The sequence below is a fragment of the Parus major genome, chromosome 5 (assembly GCF_001522545.3).
Source record: "Parus major isolate Abel chromosome 5, Parus_major1.1, whole genome shotgun sequence".
NCBI classification, from domain to species: Eukaryota; Metazoa; Chordata; class Aves; order Passeriformes; family Paridae; genus Parus; species Parus major.
In genome coordinates this window covers 43,500,446-43,525,374 of record NC_031774.1, presented here as the reverse complement: position 1 = coordinate 43,525,374, position 24,929 = coordinate 43,500,446, and the positions used below count along the sequence as shown (strand labels likewise).

Here is a 24,929-nt window from a genome sequence, read left to right as displayed (position 1 = left end):
CAAACAATTTATCTTCTATAGCAAGGTGGAGGAATGTGTACTGCGATACTTTGTTTTGACCTATAAGCATGCAGCTTCCCAAATTCACTGCAACACAGCAGACACTAGTTTCTTTGGGGAAGAAAATGGAAAAAGAAAATTCAAATTTTGAATAGAAAATGTATGAAACAAAGAATTTTTCTCAATCCAGGCAAAGATTTTTTAATGGTGTACTAATTTAGTAATTTAAAATAAGAAGCAACCCTAAATGAATCCCACAATTAGAGAAAAAATAGAAGCAATATTTACAACGTTATATTTACCACAGTTGTTTGGTACTCTAGGTCTGAACAGAACTCTTATATTTTGTCCTGTATTTTTTTAAAAAATATTTTTATTAGCAGGATTTCTGTCTTTCAAATCTATCTCTCTCTCTCCACCCCTGCTCCAAATACTAAAAGAAGCTTTGATGTTCAGAGTAGTCCGTTAGTGGAACTTCCTAAACTAGAAAGAACTTCACTACTTATATCAATCCATTTCCTATTACTCCAAAGTAAAACACTAAAAGAACATTACCCACCAAATTTCTAACTTTGCCTGTAAGAGAAAACACTGGCTGTTTGGCTCATCTCAGAAAGATCTTTTTCAAAGAGTTAGATTAATGACTTGAGGAGGATGAGTGGTAATGAATGCTGCCCACTTGGGCTGCTACACACAAATGCTTTTGCTCATGTATAAGGTAAGTGTTCTTTTGGGGCATTCCAAAAAATCCTGTATGAAAAATCAGGTTCTTATGAAGCAGAAGGTGAAGAGTGATTTAAAAGTGAGGGAAGGAAATATAGACCACAGAGAAAAATAATTACAAAGAAAGCTCTCAGTAAGGCTAATGACGTAGAAATATCTGAATTTATCCCTTATTGTCCATACTGGGTTTCAGTTTCATACAGCCTTCTCTCACTTTCTCCTCTGTCTACACTTTATTTCATGACCAAACAGAACAGTCCTGCTATAAACTGATTCCTCGGATGTGCTTTGAGCATTCCCAAGTGTATTCCAAAAGGTGCACACTATCTGCTTCCAGGAGCTGGGATAATCTTCTCTGTAAATTTCAAGTTTTAATGCATAGGCTGTCAAAGCAGATAAATTATTGAAAACATGCTCTTAACTAATACTGACATTACTGACTTAAAAAAAAAAAAATCATGCTATTCTACCTCTTTACTCCCTTGAACAATCTAACATGGATATGAATTGATGCATAAATCCAGAGCAAAAGATCCACTATGGACTCAACATCCATATTTATAATACAGATATACATACCATATGTCCATATATTTGTATATTTGAATATTTGAATGTATGTAAACATAAAAAAAATTATAAATACGGCATGACTGTGAATATGTTTATGTGTGTGTGTGTCTTATGTGTGTGTAAAATGGTGAGAAACTAAGAGTGCAGTGGACAGGTACAGAGTAAATTACTACTAGAGCAGCCCAAAGATGCAGGCAATCAGAAATGAGCTTTGTTTTTCTTGTTTTAATCTTAAATGTAAACCCTAATAAATCAGATAATCATGTGAGGCATCAAGCAGCAACCTGCCCTCTAAGGTAATCATGATAGAGAAGGTTGATGTGGCATAGAAGAAATGAGTCAAAAAGCAACAGAAATTGTGAGATTGGTGCCTCTGGATTTTTTATAGCCTGGATATAAACTGAATTGATATCACAGTAGAAGATCATGACTTCATGACAAATGGTTCACTGTATTGGTAGGATTTCTCTGTGACAAATAAGCAATAGTACAAAATGTTTAGTTTCAGGCATTATGAAAAAAACTAATTTGACAAGAAATAAGGGAGAAAAGTAATAGACATCTAAACTGAAAATAGTGTCTGGTCTGATGGCTAACACAATGATCACATCTGCTGTGGACTGGAATCTTGCCTGCACGGACCTCACTAATATTTACATTGGTAAAAGGAGAGTCATCAAAAATGTGACCATTCAAACCTGCCTTGATGCACACTCTTTGAACAGTGTGGTGTAGCTGGCACTTCAGAACTTACAGGAAAGAGTAATTAAACACCCACAAAACAAAGTAAAACCCAGATCCTTCCTTGCTCTTATGGGCATGAGTTTTGCCTTTTGACACGAGCCCTCCAAGTGAAGACACCTCAGTAGGGTCCTGGACAAAGCAAATGTCCTGTTTAATGATGCAGAACACCTGGATCTGCTGCATCCCTTATAATATGATTTAGCTCTACTTCTGCCAGCTTCTGTAGTCATCAAAGAAATGGCGTGACTGCATGTATTTTCTTTCTGTTCTGGCCACCTCGTTTCTTGAGGGAGATCTCTGTGAAGTAGCTGTATTTCCTCCTTGATCACTATGGAAAGGAATCTGATACTTGAGTAAGGAAGAAGAAACCTTTGTTCCCTTCTCTTTGTGCAGCTGCTAATAATCATCTGTAAAACTGAACCTATGAACCTACAGTTCCTATAACCACAAACCTGAGTTTCTAGCTCAAGTTCTCAGCATGATTATTGCAATTAAATGTTGAAAAGTAATTAATTCAACTGAAAATTGATATCAAAATTCCATAAGATAATTTTTCTTAACAGTATTTTTAAATTTTGTCTTCTGTTAGAAAGAAAACAGCAGTCTAACCACTGCTGTAATTACAGCAGAAAATAGTTTAAATTTGCTCTACTTCAAATTTGCTCAATTTTTGTAAAGTTAAATTACAAAAGGGAAAAGTTAAATTACAAAATCAGAAAGCTCTATGCACATACTTATTTCCCATGAAAGCAAGTATTGCACACAAAGTAGTCTACTTATCAAACTCTTCATAGCCAAGGAAATAAATCAGTGCATGCCAAGACTTCAAATAAACATCATGACCAATTTTTAAAAAAACAACAAAAAACACTTGCTTCGAAACTAACCTCCAACGAAGATGTAAGTAAAAAGCTGTCTGAACAAATTTCTTGTGAACTGGAAATGGAATATATGCTCCTAGGGATGGGAAATATGAAAAGCTTCAATACTTTTATGAGCCCCTTTTTTAATTGTCTAAAGCACTTAACTGCATACTATTAAAATAACTACAGTACTATGGAGTATCTCCCCTTACTGAGGTTTCTACTTGTCTGTTTTTCTAAATCATCTATTCTTGATAACTCATACGTGCTTCTTGTCAGGTGCAGTGTTTTCTTGAAAATCAAATATTGTGTATGCCTTGCTCCTGCAGTCCTCACAAACACATGCTAATGTCCTGCTTGAATAAATGTCATTGCTCACATCAGCATATACTGCAGAACTTGACTTCACATCAACTCTAGAATTTTCTTAACAGGTTTCCTAAATGGGGAGAAATTCCTAGCATTTTCATTGTAAGTCAGAGAGCAATGAATTATGCATTGGCTCCTGACCTGTGAATGCCCAAAGCAGCTTGTGGAAATATATGAGGTCAGGATTATAAGACGGTCATTTAAATTGTTTGACTTTCTAGTCAAACCAACACTCTCCCTTTTTTCTTCTCTTTTTTTTCTTTCTTAATATTCATGCATGCATTTTTCAGTCACAATTTAGCCAAAATATGATATTGTAAGAAAAAATATGTGTTTATGTGAATAAAGAACATTCTTGTTATGCTCACTGGACCGTTTGTGGCTTTAAATGCCCTTATGGCTTTATATTGGCCAATGCTGCTCAGCACATACTTATCTCCCCACTCATTTTCTGCACAGTCTTTTTCACAACTTTCACAGCTTTTCATAAGAGAGACCTAGGCCTTCTGCCTCATTCAGTTGATGTATTTCATTTGGGGATACTTAGTGTGACATATGTGTCGTAATGCATGTTTTTAATAATCCTTCTGTTTTATATTATTGTGATTTATATTTGAAATCAATGGAGTCAGGATTTCACCATAAATATGTGCTAATTTTTTTTTTAGGAATGAAAGTTATTGCTAAAAAATTCACCAAATCTTTCTCTGTGTAATGGAAATATTTTAGTAATTTTTTAATTTCAGCCGTTGAATATTGATGTTGACAGTGGCATTTCAAGTATAATCAAAATATTTGTTACATACTTTAATTGTGGAATGCAGTTTCTCTATGTGGTACTGTAACTCTTCTTCAATGGAAAAACTCTTTTTAAAGCAGAATATTAAAAATTTTGACTGAACAATAATGAAAACTATTCCTCCATGTGCTTTCTTTGAGAGATCTTTGTAGCTAAATCCTCTCCACAAGAAATTTATGCACAATTGTACATGTATAAACAAGTCCAGATAACTGAGATTAGAAGTATTAAAAATAAAGTCTTATCTTTTCTACAATAAATAATTTTGTGTTATTAAAAGATTACCTGATGAAGTCAGTGGTTGTTGACTCTTTTTTTTAACAGCAAATATTGTCAATTGGAAATGATGATGCCCTCATTGTCAGAAATGCATAACTGATGGCAGGCATTTGGCATTTTCATTATCTCCTGTGCTAAGTAGGTTTAGCTGCCAGGGTCTAATGTGCTCCAGCAGAAACATCAAATGAGGGGAGGCAGGACTTTACAGGGAAAAAGAGGCAGGACTAAGTGTGGATGTATTGCACACCAACCCTTGGTTTTACATGATACTCGGGGTTAAGAAAGTGACAAAGATAATTTGTTGAGGAACTGTGACACTCAGCAATATTCAATTTCTAAGCTTTGAAATAACATAGCTTGCAACATTGAGCATTTCACTTTCTGTTAAAGCAAAAAATTAGTTCTTGTATATGGAAGTAGAAGAGGGGTAATTTCCATTTCTAAGTAGCTAAGCCATCTCTTTATATATAGTATATATTACCATATATGCTATGTATGAGATTTGCTTTATACAAAAATTTATTAAGGCTTATGTATGAATGCTGTGCATTCTGAAAATTCAAGAACAATTTTGAAGGGAGAATTGGAAAAAGATCATATTTCATGTCAAGGAAACAGATTAAATATATAATAATAATTAAAAAACAGTTTCATGATTGTCATGGATGAATGTCAAACACATTTATCAAATGGCTATGCATATAATGAGTCACAGCTTCCACATATATATTTTTTATAGGCATGTAGCTCCTGAAGTGTACCTATTAATTGCAAACACTGGAGTACAGTTTGTTCTCGTTTTACATTGCTTTTCTGTATGCATATTAGAAAGAGATAACTTTTTAAAGATAAGCTTAAATCTGAGAAACTGAGGTAAAAAATTATTTAACTCTTTGAGAGAGAGAAGATATTTGTCTTTTAGAAAATGAAGAGAGGATGGAACAGACAGAAGTTTCAGTAGAACATCTGAAAATATCTCCATGAATGAAAGTACAAAAGATTGCTATTTTTTGTCCCTTTCAGATACCCACATCCTTATTTTAATTAACTTGCTCATATAAATACAGCAAGATTGTTGTATTTTTTTAAATAACTCTTTACTGAATATGTCAACAAGATAATATATAGTGTATAGTGAGGTTTTGAAGTTAACAATGCGTGCAACATGGCAGATTGCAGAAAACAGATAACGCAGACTTCAAACCATCTATTTTTCCATGTTAAAGATAGAAAGTATACCAAACACAGAACAGAATCAAGTGTGCATATCTTAGCTAAAATCAATCTCATGAAAGATCATCTTCAGATATTTGGGATCAACTCATGATAAAAATTTGTTTAGTAGCTTATCTGTTTCTGAGAGGATCAGAATTCAGCTCTCACGAGGCACATTTCCACAGAGCCCCAGTGTAATAAAAGGTTGCCAAATCTCTTCTGTGCTAGTTTTCCATATGGACTACTAGCCAGCGTCCCTTTAAAGAGCAAAACATTCTCTGCTGTACAAAAGTTTAATGCCAAATGCTTCAATATTGCCTGTAGTATCATGTGGGATACAAAGTGCCCTGTTCAATAGAGTTCAGGGAAGGAGTAATCATCAGCTTCCTAGGATTATCTCTGTGTTTAGAAGAGAGCATCAGGCAGGATTTGATGAGGTTCAGAGCCAGCAACTTTTGGTTTTGGCACTCACTTCTGTTTTGTTTTTCCACTGAGCTGTAAAGACAAGTCATGTGTAAAACCATTATTCTCATGGTCTAAAGAAAAAAAAAAACTTTAATATCTCCATGTTAAATTTGAGGTGAAGAAATACTATAAATGTAGAATTCAATGGGAATTAACCACTTTACTGTCAAAAGCTGAGACTGAACTTTCACTCCAATGCCATTAATAAAGTGCCTTATGTAAACCCTTAAAACAATAATATCAATATGTATGAAGTTCTTTTGTTTGCAAAATTGAAATGAATGAATTTTTCAGAGGGAGAAACTTGCTCTCATGAAAAAAGGAAAATGATTCAGAGAAAAATATAGCTGAACTACTCTAGTAGCAATTTTCATATGCTATTTCATTTTTTCTGTTTTACATGATATTCACTGTAGTCCTTTATTGGCTTACAGGGAAAACTGCTAATATATTTTCAGTTCAAAATAGCTTATTCCCTAAATATTCTTATGAAGAAATTCAGTAATAATATTCCAATAAGAACCTGTTAACATGAAGTCCATGCATTAATCAGATGTTTGTTTCTGCCAGCAAGCCACATGCAAGGAACACTTGTTAAAATGTCAGAATCCATCAGAATCTTTGTAAATAAATATGTCTTTAGAAGGAACCCAAGCACTGGTAACAGCAGTGTCATGATACTTCTTTAACAGAATTTCAATGTTTATTTTATTCTACTCACCAGTCTTTCTGCACATCTGTGCCAACTATTAGCACTACACAATGGAAGACGGGTGAGATTTTGTCTGAAAAAAATAACTTGTCCCCAGATCCAATGAACTTGATCAAATCTGGACTTAAAAGTGAACATTTTGAGTGAGTTGTACATGCACATATTTGGCACTTTTGCTCTATAGCCTTTAGTTATTATATATGGTCAGATATTTGTCCTAAGTGAAGATCACACAATTTTTACAAAGCCCAAGGAAAAAGATACTAATCTTAAACTTTAAATTTCAAAAATATCATTGTCCATTTTTAACTCTGACTTTTCCCACATACTTTTACCTAGTGAAATTTGCTCACTAAATGCTTATCTAGGTGGGAACTGAAATGAAATCTCAGGTGTTTGTGTGACTGGCACTTTCAGAAATCCCTAATTCTATGGTAGGTTGAAATACATTGTCAAATATATTTTGGAGCTAAGGAGTAATTAATTTGGGAGAAACATTCTTCAAATGACACATATGACACTTCAGTTGCCTACAACTCCAAATTTTTTTAGATAATATTCCCTGCTCTATCCACAAATTTCAGTATAAGGCGCTTGCTATGCTTTTTTCAGAAGAGTCTTTATAGTAAAGAATCTTTTATCCCATACAAATTGATATATTTTTCTTCATACTGAAAGGAAGCATAAAGTATGTTATCTTTAATATCATTGCAATTTTTGATCAAGGTGAGTCATATTCAACATATATAAATATACATATATGTGTTTCATTGTTCAAGATCAAAATGAACAGTTTGTCAATGCCTTCTGCTTTCACCCTCTTTGATAAGTAACCAGATTTGCTGTCATCATGTTGGGCTTGTGGATCATTCACCTGCAGTACAGGCCAAACTCCCTGAATTAAGTCAATTGCTACAAATAAGGTGCCTATGGTACACTGATGTCCAGAACTGAAGATTCCTCCTGCATCAGTCATTGAAGTACAAAACACTAGAAGCATGTACTTTCCAAGGAGGCCTTTTGAAACCAAATGTGCAACCAGTTATTTCATTGAAATTAAATACTATGTCCACACCCAATGGGAATCACTGGCTCTGCTTAATGTCAGGCAAACTCCAGCATGCAACAGAAGCATCAGGAGCACAACTATTTGCTGCTTGTCTTTTGAGCTGTGGCACCTAAAATATGTTAAACAAAACAAAAAAACCAAAAAAAAAAACAAACAAACAAAAGCCACCAAAACCAAGAACCAAAGCTCTAAAGTATCATCCTTACTATCATCTTCAGTAAACAGATCACAGAAAAAACCCTCCACTTTGCATAGACATTCCTACCTAGAATTATGTCATTTGAAAACATGGTAAACTTTTAATCAGCAAAATTTTAGTGACTTAAATATTACAGTAGCCACACAGGTTGCTTTGAATACCTGCTATAGCTGGCAAAAATTGCAAATATATAGAATATAGAGTGGAATTTCAAAATGTGATTTTTAAAGTTGTTGGTGGGAGGATGTGGTTCCTTACAAAAATGGTTGTACTTTGCCATCATAACTGGGTTCATTTTGTCATTGCAGAAAATTAGTGTTATCATGTGATTTGAATTGCAAAAAATACATGCTTATATACTGCTGAGTTTCAAGAATGGGTTGAGTGAAATGAGAGATGGAAAGGATTAAAACCATCTCTTCCATCACAAGGAGCTTCATAAAGTGAAAAAATCTGAGCATTCAACTGTGAAAGTGCTTCAGCCTTTATTTCCAATCCACATGCAGCAACTTTCTGTCTATCCCTAAGTGATCACTGTAAAACTTTCTCTTTGGTTCACTACTACCTCAGGGAAGTTTTGTATCTATCTTTTTTTCTTTTTTTTTTTCCAATGTGATGTAGCTTTAGCTTGTCCCCAAACTCAGGAGAAAATTAGCTACATTAAAAAAGCAAACTGAACCCCCCCAAAAAATTAGATTCCACTACAGTTCTTGGCAGTCAATGACTTAGAAGAGTGGCTGAAACATTACATAATTTTGAGAGCTGCATTATGTTTTTAATACAAATGTGTTTTGCAATAATGCATGTAAAGCTCAAGGACTGAGAAGGTATTGCAGCTAAAGAATCTGAGGGTATAAAAAAGCAAATTTTAAACCCACCTGCTGCTTGTGAAGCAGAATCATTATGGGAAACTTGAAAATGCTTAAGGTAAAAGAAGGGTAATTCAGAGGGACACTGTGTACCTGTGTTCTCAAAATTCCCCAGTCAATCAAATGCTTAGCTAATGTCAGTCTCTGTATACTTTAATTGGGAAGGAAAAAAAGCAAAACAAACAAACAAACAAAACTCACCAAGATTTGTACATGATTTTCCCCACTGAACATATTTCAGTTCATTATAGCCCTGGGGATCTTTCCAGTACTAAATAATTTTTTAACAATATATTTCTTGCTTGCTTTCTCTTTTTGTTATTTTTTTTCCCACCTATTTCTCCGTAATGAAGATAACTCAGACCGTTAAGTGGAACAAAGCTTGAACTATACAAATTATTAGCAAAACCTTTCCATTGCCATTATATTTTGCAGCATGTTTTCAGCAATACGCACTTTTAGATTTCAAATTACATGAACGTGTACATGAATACTGCAGAGCTTGGAGCACTCAGAATTTCCCTGCTCTGGCTTTACCTGAACATGCTATGTCAACAATGCTGATCCATTAAGAGGTGCAACTTAATGACAGCCCTCTGTAACACACTATTACATGCCTTCACCTCCCACTGAAGAAGGGTCAGAGAATGCCTAAAGCTTTGAAATCCTAATAAAAAGCACGAACAGTTTCTAAGATAAAGTATCTAGCACTGTGGAAATTTTCGGAGCAACTTTTGCAAATAGGAATCAAGGTCACTTTGAGTTTGACACTGAGCTCTTTCCACGTTTCCTATTCCAAGTAGATTGAAAGGAAACTAATCAAACAAGAAAGTAGCTTTTTTGGCAGCGCTCCGAACTCCAGCGTTCAGTTGGAGGTGAGAGGTGCAGAACTAACAAAGAGGAACGGATGTGTTTCCAATTGTTTGAATCTCAACAGCAACTGCTGGGTTCAAGTCAGAAGAGTTGTGCCCATTTTATCTGAATTACTTTTGTCTGTTCCTAGTGACCCTGTTTTCATATGCACTTATTTGCCTGTATTCCAGGACACCTAGAAACTTAACATCCCTCAGACTGCTTCGACAGCAAAGTGGTTAATGTTTGAAGAATGAGTCATTCTTTCCTTTGCCATGACATTGGGTTCTTATTGTACAACCCTGTACAGTACTCAGCAATATTTTTTTAAAGATTTAAAAAGCAAAGAGTTACAAAACCATTTGCAATTAACTTGAAATAGAAAAGATAGCACTTTTTTTTTTAAATCCCATTATATAGTACACCGTATAAATTACAGAGTATTCAAATGCATAAATGCATCTGTGTAACATTTATCAAATGTAATTTTTTTTTCATTATCCTTGGGGGGCTTATTTTTTCTAGAGTTCTTTCTCCTTGTCCTAGAGACCCCCATGCTCCCTCACTATCACGTATGACAGTGCTCCAGGTCTGAGACGTTGCTGTTGCAGTATCGCATGTTGTTGGGGATGTGGCAGTCTGTGTAGTTAATGCCCCCGTTTGGGGTATAAATGGGCTGCAGTCTGAAATCTCCTTTAAGGAGCTGATCGTTATTTAAGGAGACAATCTGGAAGCTGGTTTCCGTCATCTCCAGGATGGAGTTGTCCTTCTTGGTCCCTGCCTCACAGTAGTCATCTTTCCGACGGCCCCGGTTATATTTCCACTTCTGGGAGGTGTAACGACCTTTTTTGTGCATGTGCCAGCAAAAAATGCTGAGCAAGACCACGAGGACAAATATCACTGCACCCCCAATCAACCCTGCCAGCAGAAATGGGGAGCCTAGGTTCTGAGAAGTTGTCTGCTCATGGCTGGAAGGGATGTTGCTGCCATTCAAAAAGGAAGCCTTGGTTGTGGCTTCTGAACAGACAGTGTCTTCTCCAGTTCGGTAGTTGTTGTAAGTATCCAGTGGAACCAAACAAATCCGGTAAGTGGACTTGGGCTCCAGATTTACCAGGCTTGATTGCTGCTTCTCACCGCTGATTATTCGTTCATGAACAATTCCTCCTACCAGACTATGGCCCATTTTAACCCACGTGAGTTTATACGCCATCACGGTAAAAAGGGACATCCAGTTGACTTGGATGCAAGTGTCATTCACAAAATGGATGGAGAGCTGAATCCATTCAGACAAAGGAGGCGTCACCCTTTCTCTGTCCTCCCTGTCAGGCACAGTGGGGAGTGTGGCTATGATGGGAGTGAGAGGGTTATATTTACTACTTGAGGAAGGAAATGATGAGCTGGGAACTAATGTAGTTGGCAGGGTTGTAGCTGGGACTGGGGTGATGATGAGTGGCAGACCAGGGGTGGTGGTGGGGCATGACAACATATTCATATTGAGCTCCCTGACTGCCATACCTCGGACCTGCTCTGGTCCCTGGCACATAAAACCCCGTACATTGATGGAAGAAGGGATAAATTTGAGCCATTCGGTGACCCACTTAATACTGCAGTCACATAACCAGGGATTATTCCTTACAGTGAGCTGTCTCAGGTTATGGAGATTATCAAATACTCCCTTTGCCAACATCCGAAGCTGATTGTTGGAAATATCAAGACGTTCCAGTTTGTGGAGGTTTGAAAAGGCTGTAAGTGGTATATGGGTTATCTGGTTGTCCTGCAAGTAGAGTCTTAGCAGATGTGTACCTGGAAGATCGGGAGGAGGGTAAGTCAGTGAATTCCGAACTATTGAGAACTCCTTGAGCTTGGAGAGGTGGCTAAAGGTGCCTTCAGCTATGCCTTTATTAGTAAGGAGGTTGCCATCCACAATCAGACGCTCCAGACTTGTAAGATTCTGGAAGGCCAGGTCTGAAATGACAGCAATTCGGTTTTCGTCTACACGAAGTTCTTGTAAGTCCAGCGGAAGGCCCACTGGCACACTGCTTAAGTGATTCTTGGACAAGAACAGAAGCTTGAGGCTGATGGCTTCCTGGAACGCCCCATCCTCAACGCCAACAGTGGAGATGGAGTTGTCATCCAGGTGCAGTTCTTCCAGCTTCAAAAGCTGAGCAAGAGCAGCACGTGAAATGGTCTGAATGTTGTTTTCCTGCAGGTGGAGAACCCTGACATTTTTGGGCAGGTTCATGGGGAATTCATCCAATTGATTGCCATACAGGTAGACTGTGTGCACAGACTGGACATTGTGCAACTCTGCAGGAAATCCAGCATTATTAATTTGGTTATTATGGAGGTAGAGGACGGTTACACCCTCCGGTATCCCAAGAGGCACTGAGGTCAAGCTTCGTTCATTACAGTAGACAAAGTTTCGGTCACAGCGGCAAACTTTTGGGCAGGCCAAAGTTTTGGAGACCTGTATGTAGAGCCCCAGGGAAAAGATAAGCCATGATTTCATGAGAAGAACCCAATCTGTGGGCAACATTTTAGTCCACGAACCCATTTCTACTTTAAAGAAATAAAGTACCAAAGTGTTTAAGAACTGATAACGATACTAACCGACAGGTAACAAAATCTCAGGTCATTAAAGCTGGCTTCTATTTATGTCCAGTGTTCAGGCCAGAGTTAAAGTCCTGGAGGCTAAGCATGAAATAATCCTTTTATAAGTGGCCTACCTCCTACTTTTGATAAGGAAAACAGAGTCCTATTAGCCAGGTTACAATGTTTGTTGCCTTCCTCCATGTGTGCTGAAGGTACCAGTAGCCATGTCTTTTGCAGATGAACAACAGGTTACTTTAAAGCTACCATAAGTCTCTGTGCTTGGAGGGGTATTTCACTGAAGTCTGTTGGTTTCTGTCAGCTTTCTGATGTCAGCAAAGTCCTCATATCCGCTATCTGTCAGATCTGGCCTGCCTGTAAAAGGAAAAAGAAAAGAAAAAGCTGAATAGCATGAAATGTTTAATAGGGATGATCAAACCCATTAGAAGACTATTCTAAGGCTGAGCTCTTTATGGATTTCTGGGGAGAAAAAGGGGAGAAAAGGCATTAATATTAAACATTAGCTTAATATTACTGTTAAATAGTCTTGAAATAGATTTGATGCAAAGTCGTTGTAATGACTGAAGGACTTTCAGTGACTTCAGTGAAGGCTAGATCTATTACTTCCATTTGCATACTATACCTACATACTTTGTCCTCTCACAGTCTGTTTAAAATTCTAGAACTTAAAACAACCCAAAACCAAAACCATTTAGCCGGAAATTTTTTGGTCAGGTAATTATTTCTCTTTTGAGGAACCACTGACTTCAATGACTGCTATTCACTGATGCCTGACAGAGTAGACTCTTGGCTGTATTATTAAATCACGCTCTATGGTTTTTTACATTTTCTACCAGACTCTGGAATATTCTGCTTCTATTTCTGTAATAGCATTATATATATTCTCCAAATTAATGCAGAAAAAATGATAATAGAGACTTATGGGGAGAGTCCTTTAAACAAGTATGGTCCATGAATGTAAGATACCCTGCGGTAAGACATGTATTTGCTAAAACTGTCATCTTGATATTGGCTCTGATGTGAACAGTGCTGTCAATGGATTTCACAACTTGCTTTCCGCTAAGTGAAAGAGGCTCACATCTGCTAAGTTTTTGTTTCAGCTCAAACTATGGCAGTTTTGCAAAACACTTCCTTTGAAACCATAAAGGTTAGATATGGCTTTTAATTTTGCTACACAGTTATCTGTGAATGGCTACATAAACAAGTGTGTTAGCTTTAGTACAGTTAAGTTCCTTAATGTGCATTTTCAGCTTGTAAGCATGCTTTTTATGTTCACAGCTACTATTTATTATTCAGATCTATAACCAAAAATTCCCACTCTTTAAAGCATGCTATGAAAGGTACTGTGTCATTTGATGTTGTCTTGTTAAATGCTGTTTCCAACGATTGTCGTGCCCTTCCCCCCTACTCCCGCATTATACATAGTTGGACCTAATGAAGGATATCAACCTTGGCAAGTACAAAATGTGCAGATCTCAGGGCACAGTAATTTACCAAGTTTTCTTTATCCAGATCAAAACTCAGGCTGGGATTCCAAGAAAATGGAATTTTAGTGACAAAAATCCTGTTTCAAAATGGTGACTTCTTCTTTTTTTTTTTAATATTTATTTAAACAATTTAATAACATCCAGATCATTCAGAAAGAAACTTACTTTGGTCATCCATAAAACCTTGTTCTTCTGATAATGCTGTACAGTTTATAACATGTCCCTGATGCTACTTCTGGGAATCCTATGGACTGGTATTATAGAGAGCACCCTTAGGAGCCAAATTGTTATAACCCTTCAACCTTGTACTTGTAGATTACTGCATTTATTTAGAGAACCATCAGCTATCAGCCTCAAGGTTCAAACAGCAGGAGATAAAAAAGTGACACCCTGAAAAATCCTGTTTATCATTATGAATGCAAATTTTAAAGGTATGTAAGCATAATACTGTAATATAGCCCATACTGTATATTGTCCTTTTATAGAAACAGTATGATTAGGTACACCACTGTTCATGGTTTTTCACTCTCACAGGCATACTTCAGTCAGGAGTGATTTCTTTTCAATTATGCCAGATGACGTGATACTGTAGAGAAACTCTTAACAGGATTACATTCTAACATGAGCCTAAGTGTGACGGTTTATCCGCCTTTAATATGGCCTGGCTCCCATCTACATCACAGTGCTCTGATCCGTCATGACACTCTCTTTTCAAATGAAAATGGATATGCAGAGCATCCTCTGAGATGACTGGGACCACACAGAGTAATGATAGCTGCTCTCTCACTTTTCCATCATCATCATCAGAGACAGAGACAGCCCGTACCTCCTAACAGATCCAATGCTCTGCACTAAGCTCGCTTCTGATTGCAAGTCCAGCTACTGATTAGGTTTTATTTCACTCCCGGGTACAACAGAAAGCCCAGCTGAGAACATGCAGGCACAGGCAGCTGCAGTTCCTGGAGTGCTGGGAATGTCCTAGGAAGGGACTGTCATATTTAAACTGATTTATGCATTCACCTCATTCTAGCACTCAGTCCAGTGTACCTCTCACATAAGTAGATGTGGCACCTGAATTAAAGATTTCAGTAATGATTCGAACAAATTAAGTCAAGCACACTGCACTTCTCATTAGCTATTAGAAGAAAAAGAGATTTGATTGGACAGTCACTTCTGGAGTTTCTCTCCTTTTCTTGTTACATGGATTTTGTTGTTAGAAATTTGTTAAAACTCTCCTAATGTTTTCTTCCCTCATGGTGGAAAGAAAAGTAGTCCTCTTATTAATGGCAGTATCCTAAACTCTAGATATCAGTCCTTAATAAACTGGTACAATAAAAGTCAGTACAGATTGTATGTATTTGGGACTACTCTTGATCACATTAAGCAAAAGCACAAGTTCATATCTAACTAGATATCTATGACTTCAGGGCTGACTGTGGTGTGGCAGAGGTAAAGAATGAGGATTCAAGGATAAAACTGAATGTATTTAAGAAACTTTTTTGGAAAGGGTTTTACTTCAGTAGATTTTTACAACTGCTTAATATTAACTTAAAATAGGGCTCACAGTTGCTGTATTTTTCAGCATATCTCAGGGATCCTAATGCAAAAGTGAGTTCTGTCTCTGTGTCAGAAATCTCTACCCCAAAGACATTAAAAAGATCAAAGAGTTGGAAATCTGATCAATTAAAAAAAAAAAAAAACAACTTTTTGAAGGAAAATCATTGTCTGTTAATTCCAAAAGGCTAGAAAAGTGTGAACAATTTTTCCTTCAAAAATTTTTCCTGCCAAAACTGAAGGCCAGTAGAGTCACTCAGCTGCCCTGACCATTCCTGGCATGCTGGATTTCTAAAGCAAGCTGTTTTCAATATAACTGCAAATACTAAATTGAGTCTCTCTTCAACCTTACTGCTTTTTATTCAGAAGTAGAAATTTGGAAATGCAGGAATTAAAGACATTCCTTAGCTGTTGTGGTTGTAAATCTTGGGACTTGACTGACAAGCTGTAAATGGGAATAACTTTGCTTAGTTGAAGTCAAAAAGTTCTATAACCCAATCTAGGTAGGAAAAAAGTCAAGTGTCACAATTAAAATTAAAAAAATCAACAAGAAAATGCCTCAATAATAACACATCTGTCCATCACCAATTTGGTAATTTTTGTTTCTATATCCTCCCATGTACACTTGATTTCTATTATTTCTCACTATATCCTCCTTAGACACAAGTTATGTCTTCTAAGTGTGTAAGACATTTCCTGCCTTACTGCTGCCAGGATATTAAATCCCATTTGGATTTAAGGAATGATACAATGAAGTTAAGAAAACCACATTGAAATAGATGAGAAAATAGCACTTGTTTTAGGTGGCCAAGTCTGAAAATTTGGCTTAGCAGTTCCTGCAATCAGTGAAAATATTTAATTTAATAACTTACAATGCATTTCTGATCAACATTTTTATCTCACTGACTTTTTTTTAAACCTGCCTTGTTTAAATTCCCTTTTGGCATAACTGATGCTAGCTGGAAAAGAAAAATTCTGACTTTATGTACTGGATAAAAGATAAGGTGTTTTGATTAAAGATATTTTAAAGGTTGAAACATCTGGCTGTGAGTTGGTAAGGTGAAAGTTTTTTAATATTTGTACCTTTACTGGTCAGAGTTCTCCATACAACTTCCAGCATTTGTTACCCTGCTGTGCATAGCCATGAAATAATTAATATATTACTGAAAATGATATTCAATTACAAGTGTGTGGTATCTAGGGAAAAAAAAATCAACTCACTAGTAGTCTGTTTGTGGAATTTTTTCCTACCTCACTAACTGGTATGTTTCCTCAGTGGCTCTGCCTATGCTGTCTAAAGAATCTCCAAAGCTGCCCTTAGAACCAACTTTACCATTTTTCATTCTGCAGTCTTCCAAACGTGTAGTCAAGGTCCCTGTGACTACCTGAGAACCTAGTGATACTCAGGGAAGATAAAAGAGAATAAAGAGAGAAGACAGCATACAGAACCAAGCCTGCATTTAAACACTTACAGCCCCATAAGCACAGAGTTTTGAGGTGCTGCTAAAGCCAGGTTGTCTGTCTTCATTAGCCTAGACATGGTTTACATTAAGGCTATAAATTTTTCTGAGATAATAAAATTAAGAATACTTGGCTATTCTTTCTTTCAAGGAATCCTGAAAATAATAAAAAATAGGTCAAAGGAATCCAAGGCCTTTTTTTTCCTAACAGTCTAATCATTTAGCACCACTTTTCCCAGCAGTTCATCCGTTTATCTGGACCTGAGTGCCATGCAACATAAATTGAAAGGCAAACAAAACCAAAACCAAATGGTCATACTTATTCTTTTCACTATTACCAGTCAGTGACTCTTATTTAGCACTGAACCATTTGGCATAAATTTTCTTGGCTATACTGAAGACCAGGGTTATAATCAAGTCATAATCTTACTCCAGGTAATTATAATATACAGTAAGTACAAGGCTATTATGTCTGGAATTGAATGACAAACAGAAAACAAATCTAATTCCATTTGTATGAAATCTAGTACAGAGTTCCTTGTTCTCAAGAAAAATGTCCCTGTGTATCTATCAACTGGTAACAAGAAAAATTACAGAATAATACCTGGCAAATGCCTTTTTTCCATATGAGTTCATATCTGTGAGTGTACACATTAATAAATATCCTTGTGGTTTATTTTTTGGAGCATTTTTTTGGTTGGTTTTTGGTTGGTATTTTTTAAGTGATTAGAAACCTCGGGTGATGGTTTGCTGAACTAATTTCTCTATGAGTTACTTGGAGTTGAACTTTGTGTTCAAATTTTAATATGAGTCTATTATCTCTGCACGAAAGGCATGGGGAAAATGACCCAAAGGAATCAAAACACTTTTACAGGAAGCCCTTTTGCATGCCTGCTGTTCTGGCTGCTTCATAGCTATGGGTGTGTATTATGTAAGAAAAGGAGGTAAGGAGAAAGAAAAAGAGGTGAAGAAAATGAGACAGAGAGGAAGAAACCACCCTTGGTGCCCTCTACTAAAGTGAGTGTTGATGGCAGGATATGGATCAGTAGCTGGTATAGGAAGGAAAGAAACCTTGGAGTGTTTCTGTACACTGTTACACACACAACAAAATCTATATGAACTGATTTTGGCAGAGAAGGGCATTAATGTCTTTGCAATATTGTTAGCAAAATGATTCAGCAAATGTACACATCTGAACTCTTGTGCATTTTTCTACTCTGATCAGGATGTTTCTGGTTTTACTTCTCAATTTGCATTTATAATTATTCTCAAAACCTCAGATCAGGCAGCCTGAGGATGCAAGTGAAATTGATTTGGATCTGCCTTGGTGGAGACAGGAAAAAATTTAGAGAGCGGTACATTTTGCAACAATGGGTGTAAAGACATAATTTTCCATGCTTCTCTTTCTGGTGCTTCTGTAACCTTCTGGTCCTCCAAGCCTTTTTTCTCTTTTTAGCTACATCCCTACAAAATATTATGCAGACACACTGCCCAGAAGGATGCAGGCTTGAGGAAACCCCTTTGTAAAAGGCAGGCTATTACAGTGAAGAAGAGATCTATCTCTGGAAATCTGGGTAGTGTACAGGTTCAATAGGACTGATACAGCCCGATTCCTGACTGCCAGGAGAGGGAGCTAAGCCAGCAGGAAACCTCCTCTCCCTCAATAAACAAATAAATAAATAAATGTGGGACTTGTTTTCTTCCCACTTTGTCCTCACACACATGCACAGACTCGGTCCTCAAAGTTGTCTGTGACTGCTGACTTGACTGTTACATACCTGACAAACTGAGTTGTACAGGACTTTGTTACTGGGAAAATTAATGTCCATGTAGTCTTGTAAAAACGCTATTCCCAGATTCATAGTTCAAGACTTTTTTACTTGTAGGTTGCTACAGAGTGGAATTACTTCATAGGCATTAGAAGGCAGGTAAAAGGGTGGGAGAGAAAAGAGAATAAATAATGGAAAAAATATAGGTTTTTTGAGGAGGGAAAGCTTAGGTAGAATAGATTTTTCCTTGCACACGTTAACAGGAACCAGTAACAGGTCAAGAGAGAGAACATACTACAAGACATAATCACTGGAGTGGCTGCTGCAGTCCAGGAAGCAGAGCTGAAATAGCTACAAGATCAATAGCATTAGTGCCTCAGGTGGGGCCATGAATTCAAGGCTGCCGGTCATCTTGTCATGCTCTGCGCTGTACGACACACCCTGCTCAGCTCCTCAGAGTCCTCCAGAAACGGGTGTTGAAGTGCCAAAGTTCAGGTGTGGAGACTACCTAGACTAATGTTATCACCATTCCTGTGTTTAACAGTTACTGAACTGTAACAGAGGGAAGTTATTCTGAAAATTTGACATTGCACAACTTCATCAAGACTACCTCACCTGTGAAAATTAACAGACCTCTGAGCCCAGAAACAACTGTGTTTGAAATCATTTGGCAAAAGAAAAATATCCTTGCTCGTGCACACATAGGTAAATAAAAATTTTGTCATTAAATAGTCTTAAAAATAAGACTCTTTTTAGTGATAAAACCCATAAATGAAATACTGTAGAATGTCTAGTAGAAAATATATGTACCCATTCATGTTTTGGTTTGTCATATCATCCAGTCTTATCTGAATGACTGTCTGCATGAATTTATCATGCATGGACCAATTTCTATTGATAATTTCATCTTAGGCATTCTAGAAATGGAAAAGTGCCCACTAAGAATGTCCCGCCTGTGGAGTCCTAACAGAAAACATCCAAGCTTGGTATGTCAACTAATTGTAACTGTTAGAGTACAAGTTACTGAGGACACACACGTCAAATTAAAAAGCAAAATCTTTAATTGCCTCTACATGAGCAGACAGGACACCCTCACAGAACACAAGGAAGAAGAAAAGGTGCAGAACTCCAGGTTTTTATCCAATGTGAGCTTCTGAGCTGTGTAGGACTTCAAGGCAGCCCAAAGTCATTGATAGCTCAAGCATATTTTTATAAAGAAATATCTCTGCTTTCATTATAAAATTGCTGATTGCTAAAAAATTACTCCAGATGGTGACCATCATATTTTCACTCCAGTGGGCAAAGAGGAACAGATGATCACCTCCAGGACTCATATTAAATGGAGTATTGCACCTACTAGCAAAGGGTTATTGGTGTCTTTATTAACCTTGCCTCAAGGCCTACTCTAATTTTTCACCAGTCTAATGCTGCAGAGTTCAAAACTTAACAAATTTGTCAAACAGTGAGAACAATCTATTTAGTATGGCAGTAAATTAATTCCCCAGTCTTTCATCCCCAAAAGCTGTTCTCATATCTTGGGTGAAATAGTTTTGATGGATCTTATCTAGGACTCCATAAACTCATCAATGTAACATGTGATGATGTGAAGTTGGTTTGAGAAAGCTGGAAGTGGCAGATTAAAAAAATCTCACGTGAGGAGCCATCCAGAACATTTCAACAAAACACATTTTCATTAAAATATATAGTTTCACTGAAGCAAAAAACTTGTGTGTAGATTTGTCAGTTCTGATAATGTTTTCAATAGGAAATGTGCCTGAGGTCCAATGTTTCCTGATCCTTTGTGACCAAAGACAGAGAGGGGAAAAAAAGTAGAGGAAGAATAAAAAATCGACTTTTTTACACAAAAACGTAATTTTGGACACAATTCCACTTCATAAAAGCATTTGTAAAATAGTGTTTACATTCCACAATTTAAAACCACAAAAATTGTTGTGGAATTATCTGCCTCTGGACAGCTGCACTTAACACAGTGAAAGAAATAGAAAGATAATCTTTCTTTGCCTTCTTGACCATTTTCCAGAGGGCTTGCAGCTTTCCTTGGCAAAACCAGACACGACTGCTTGTGAAAAACTAATAACACTAAACTAATTTCAAATAATTCCCCTTTTGGAACACATACATTCTGTACTGTGGTTAGCATAATGCATTTTCTACTAAGAAAAAATAATGGCAACCTGCTGCTTCTTTGCAAGCAAATTGGTCCCTACCTATAAATTATTCTACACTGTGAAGCAAACAGTTTGCTTTTATCTAGAGATATGTGGGCAGCCTGGCAAAATGTCTGTGGAGAATTTGAAAAAGCTGCTTTTAGTGACCTAAGTGGCTAAACATTGCTGCTTTGGAGACAACATTTTGACACATTTTAAATGTGTTGCATGGTGCTACATCATTGATGAGATCCTGAACGGCGTCACATTACCTTGTGGGGTATCGTTCATTTAGGAAAATGAGCGTGGGCTGTCATATTCTTGTCTTCCATATTTGTAGCATATGGGCTGGAGAGAAAATATGGCAGGAGCTGCCCCTCAATTTCTTAGGCACCTCAGTATAAATAAAGTTGAAAGTGTCATCATACGTTCATCTTTCCAACAAAGGCAGATGGAGATCTCTCCTTCCTATTTTAATATTACTTAGCATGCTGCTCCTTCACAGCTCTAAGAACTACTCCATAAACACTTCTAAGGAGCTATCAAGAAAGATTAATAAAGTTGTTTACACTCTTAACTTCTGCTTCAGAGAACCTATCAGGTATGGTACAGTCACTTATGGGGCCAGTGAACAAAAGATGTTCCCCAGATACAGAACAAATCTCGCTTATATGATACAGTCCCTGTAACAGGCAAATAGAAGGTTATCAAACAAATTTCTTAAATCATTGCCATCAGATAGCCAGTTAACAGCAAAGGGGGAAGATATTAAAATGATGGATAAAGAATGTACAGCTAAGCCTCTGAAATCCCTGTTCAGCTAAATAGCTGAATTATTTATCAACTGTACAATATCTCAGCATCAACAGTGCCTGACAAGAGCCTTGGGATCTGGATTTGTTATCTTTTCCCAGTGATCCAATTACACTTTTCTGTATGCACAGGTGGAGAAAGTGCAATAATCTCACTGCACCCTATATGACACAGCACTTCATACAGGCAACAACTTGTGCTCCTACGTGTCATCAGAAAAGACAATCAGTAATATAAACCACTAAAGGTACAGCTGCATCTGTAACTGTCTTATAGCAATACAGAAAAATCCATACACTGGTTATCTGGACACCAGTAAACCTAGTGATTTTTCTGAGTACAGAGAGGAAAGAAACGTCTGGGGCAGTAGGAGAAAAGAGTTTACCAAGAGCATTACGGACCATTAACAGATTTTTTTTACCTTACTTTTATTTGGTTCTGCCATTTATTTCTTGCTAATTGTTATTCAAGATTCCAGTAACTCTATGATAATAACTATTTTCAGTGAGAGAGTCCTCTTGTCTCTTTTTAGTATTTCTGGTCAAGTGCATATCCTTTGAATATGAGCATCTCAGGATTAAAAGGATTGAAGAAATTATGGTAGGATTAAAGAATTTCTTTGCAGCAATGAGGATGTGAATCCTCCCCAAGTCTTGTTTCAGACAGAGAGCAGAATCCCAGGTCTTCCTCTGACAGAGAGCAAACTTTTTGGCACTCTGACCTGATTTGGCTCTTGTTTAGTGAAAGGGTACACTACTACCTTTATCCAAGAGCCATTCAGATCTCCCCTTTAACCTTGAAAGCTCTTTGAGAAAAGAAGGCTGCATGGGATAGAGTTTAACATGGGGCAGCTTAAGTTTTAGGAACAAGTAGAAATAAGAGCAAGCTAGAAATAGTAAATAGACATTTCTAACCCAGTGATTCTCAGCTGTGGAATTAAAACCACAAGAATCTCATGAGAACTCTTAAGGGATCACAAAATGATACATACAGGCAGTGTTAGCCAGCAAGAGCACTGTTCCTGCAGGATGAAGGAGTACCGATTATACATTTAAACACTGACTGGAACAGTTTACATCAACCAAGAAACTACTATCTGCCTTTAATTTCTGGCAGCAGCTCAGTTCCCTGGGGAAGAAGAGACAGAGAAGAAGAAGAAACGGTGTTTACATCTGCAGTTATGATTTAAGTCACTTTAAGTCACTTTTCAGTCCTCCTTCTGCTATACTATTTCCTTGAAGGAGCAGAGATGCTGCCAACACAGAAGGTGCTCACAGACAAAGCAGAGCCAAACTGACATAATTTCCAGAAGCTGGATGTGTTTCTCCAGCCAATTTTTCTTTTGCCCCATGCTGATGACTGTAGGACTGAATATTCTGTGTGAATAGTTTCACCTGATATACCAAAATCACAAGTCTTCTGAACATGAACAGAGAAAGGAGGATACAGTAGTGGCAATAGGTCTAATTTTGTCCACAATGTACAGAGTAGATACAGGGAAGACTGCCATCTTCGTGCATTTATGAAGAAGCAGCTCAGAACAGAACAAAGCCCTGCTATTCTGTCCTGAAGCTTCTATCATTATATTTTCTCAATAACTGCTTTAAAACATTTTTAAAAGAGCTTGTCTAAGCTTATTTCAACTGTAAAGTTCAAAGCTTTTATGTTGAACGAATCCTGACAAAGATGGAAAAGAACACAGAAAGAAATTCTGCTTTCTTTTTCCACTTCTCCCCTTTACCTTTGAGGTCTGTGTGTGGTTGGATCAGTTGATCAAAATTGCCAGGAGGCCCACAGATTACACATACCCATAGTAAAGTAAAAACCATAGTCCTCTGCCATTAATGCTTCATGGTGGGTGACTTTTAGCCACGTGCAGACAGCCAGCAAGAGACTTGCAACCACTTAAACTCTCTTAGTAGTTTTTAAGTGGGTCCTAAGAGGTACAGAAGCCTGGAGTTGGCCTTCAGCTCAAAGGCATTCCATCTGACATGTGCCAAATCATTCCAGGCAGCAGAGTCCTTATCAATATGTGTCCATGTGCTATTTTCAGCACAGTTGCTATTGCAAGGAATCACAACAGTATTATCAGCATTTTGTGCTTATGCAAAACTGGACATCTCAAATGAGTTCAGAAAGGCAGAGAGGCAGAGCACAAGAAAACCTGAGAGAGGGCCAGAGGGAGAAATATATAAAGAAAAAGTGAGATAGAGTTTTAAGCTATTCTACAGGCAGCAAAATATGCCTGCTCAAAAATGCAATTATTGTTTTCTTCTGTTTGTGAGCACTCTATTTTTTTCAGGTCACTGCATGAATCAAATAAGAAGACACTCATGTTTTCTATTCAGACCTCTGGGTACTTTAAATGAACTACATATAAAGATCTGCTGCTGGATTTGGGGATTTGCTGATGGGTTTTTCCTTGTACTAAAAACCGAGGTAGGTCACTAATAGATGTACCTTTGTAAGTATGGGAAATCTTGGATTTTGATTTATGTCTGCACCAAAATTTTACATACTAAGTGCACAGGTTCCTCACATACACTTCTGTTAATAAGGTGTATAGTTGGCATAACCCATTGATAAAGACAGTGTTAGCATTACATGCAATCCATGATATTTTCAGCAATATTACCTCTGCTCATCTGCTCTGACCTCTACACGTTCTTTTTTTTATAGGGGGTTATAAATTAAGGGAACTTAAAAGCAAATCAACTTTGATGGCCATGGAAATATTGCTATTGCTACATGCATAGCAGCAGGCATGGGCTTGCACCTTCCAGCTCCACTGCATACACCAGACAGGTACATGTGTACGTGGAAGCAGAGAGGTGAAGAAAAATATCAAACTCCTCTGCTTTATGGAGACATGAATGGCAGAAGAATCTATAAGCAGCCTGGAAAAAGGATTTTGAGAATCTGAGTAACTGCAGACGTTGCTTTGATTATACAAAGGAAATTTCCTTATAGTGCAAATCCCATTTTATTCCACCTGTCTTGGGGCTACTGCATCTCCATTGTGTTATGTAGAAATCTTCAACAACAAAGTGACACTGACAGTTAGAATAAATACGAAGAGGGGAGGCCATCTGAGGCTTCACCCATCACCACCACCACTCCCATACACCTTCAGTTCGGATTCGGTAAGAATTTGTCAGACATCTCACTCCAAATTCATCCAGATGTCTCTGACCCGTTACAGCAAATAACTGACCTTCACTCAAAAAGTGGTGTGAAGTAGTAAAGGACAAAAATAAAACAGCTACCATTATTCCAATGGATAACACTTATTGTTTCATATGAGTTCAGCCCACCACAGTTGAGTCTGTTTACTGTA

At 37.2% G+C, this 24,929-nt stretch overlaps 1 protein-coding gene across 6 annotated transcripts in view; it reads right to left on the bottom strand.

The window, feature by feature from the left end:
• Positions 1–203: 203 nt before the first annotated feature.
• Positions 204–24,929, bottom strand: part of FLRT2 (fibronectin leucine rich transmembrane protein 2) — a 65,519-nt gene continuing 40,793 nt past the window's right edge. For 5 of the 6 annotated variants that reach the window (XM_015630669.3, XM_015630671.3, XM_015630668.2 and 2 more), the window contains exon 2: positions 204–12,695. In XM_015630669.3, the coding sequence (XP_015486155.1) occupies positions 10,300–12,285 (1,986 nt within the window). In that variant the 5' untranslated portion in view covers positions 12,286–12,695 and the 3' untranslated portion in view covers positions 204–10,299. The remainder of the gene's footprint in view (positions 12,696–24,929) is intronic. The other variant, XM_015630666.2, reaches the window with a different exon arrangement.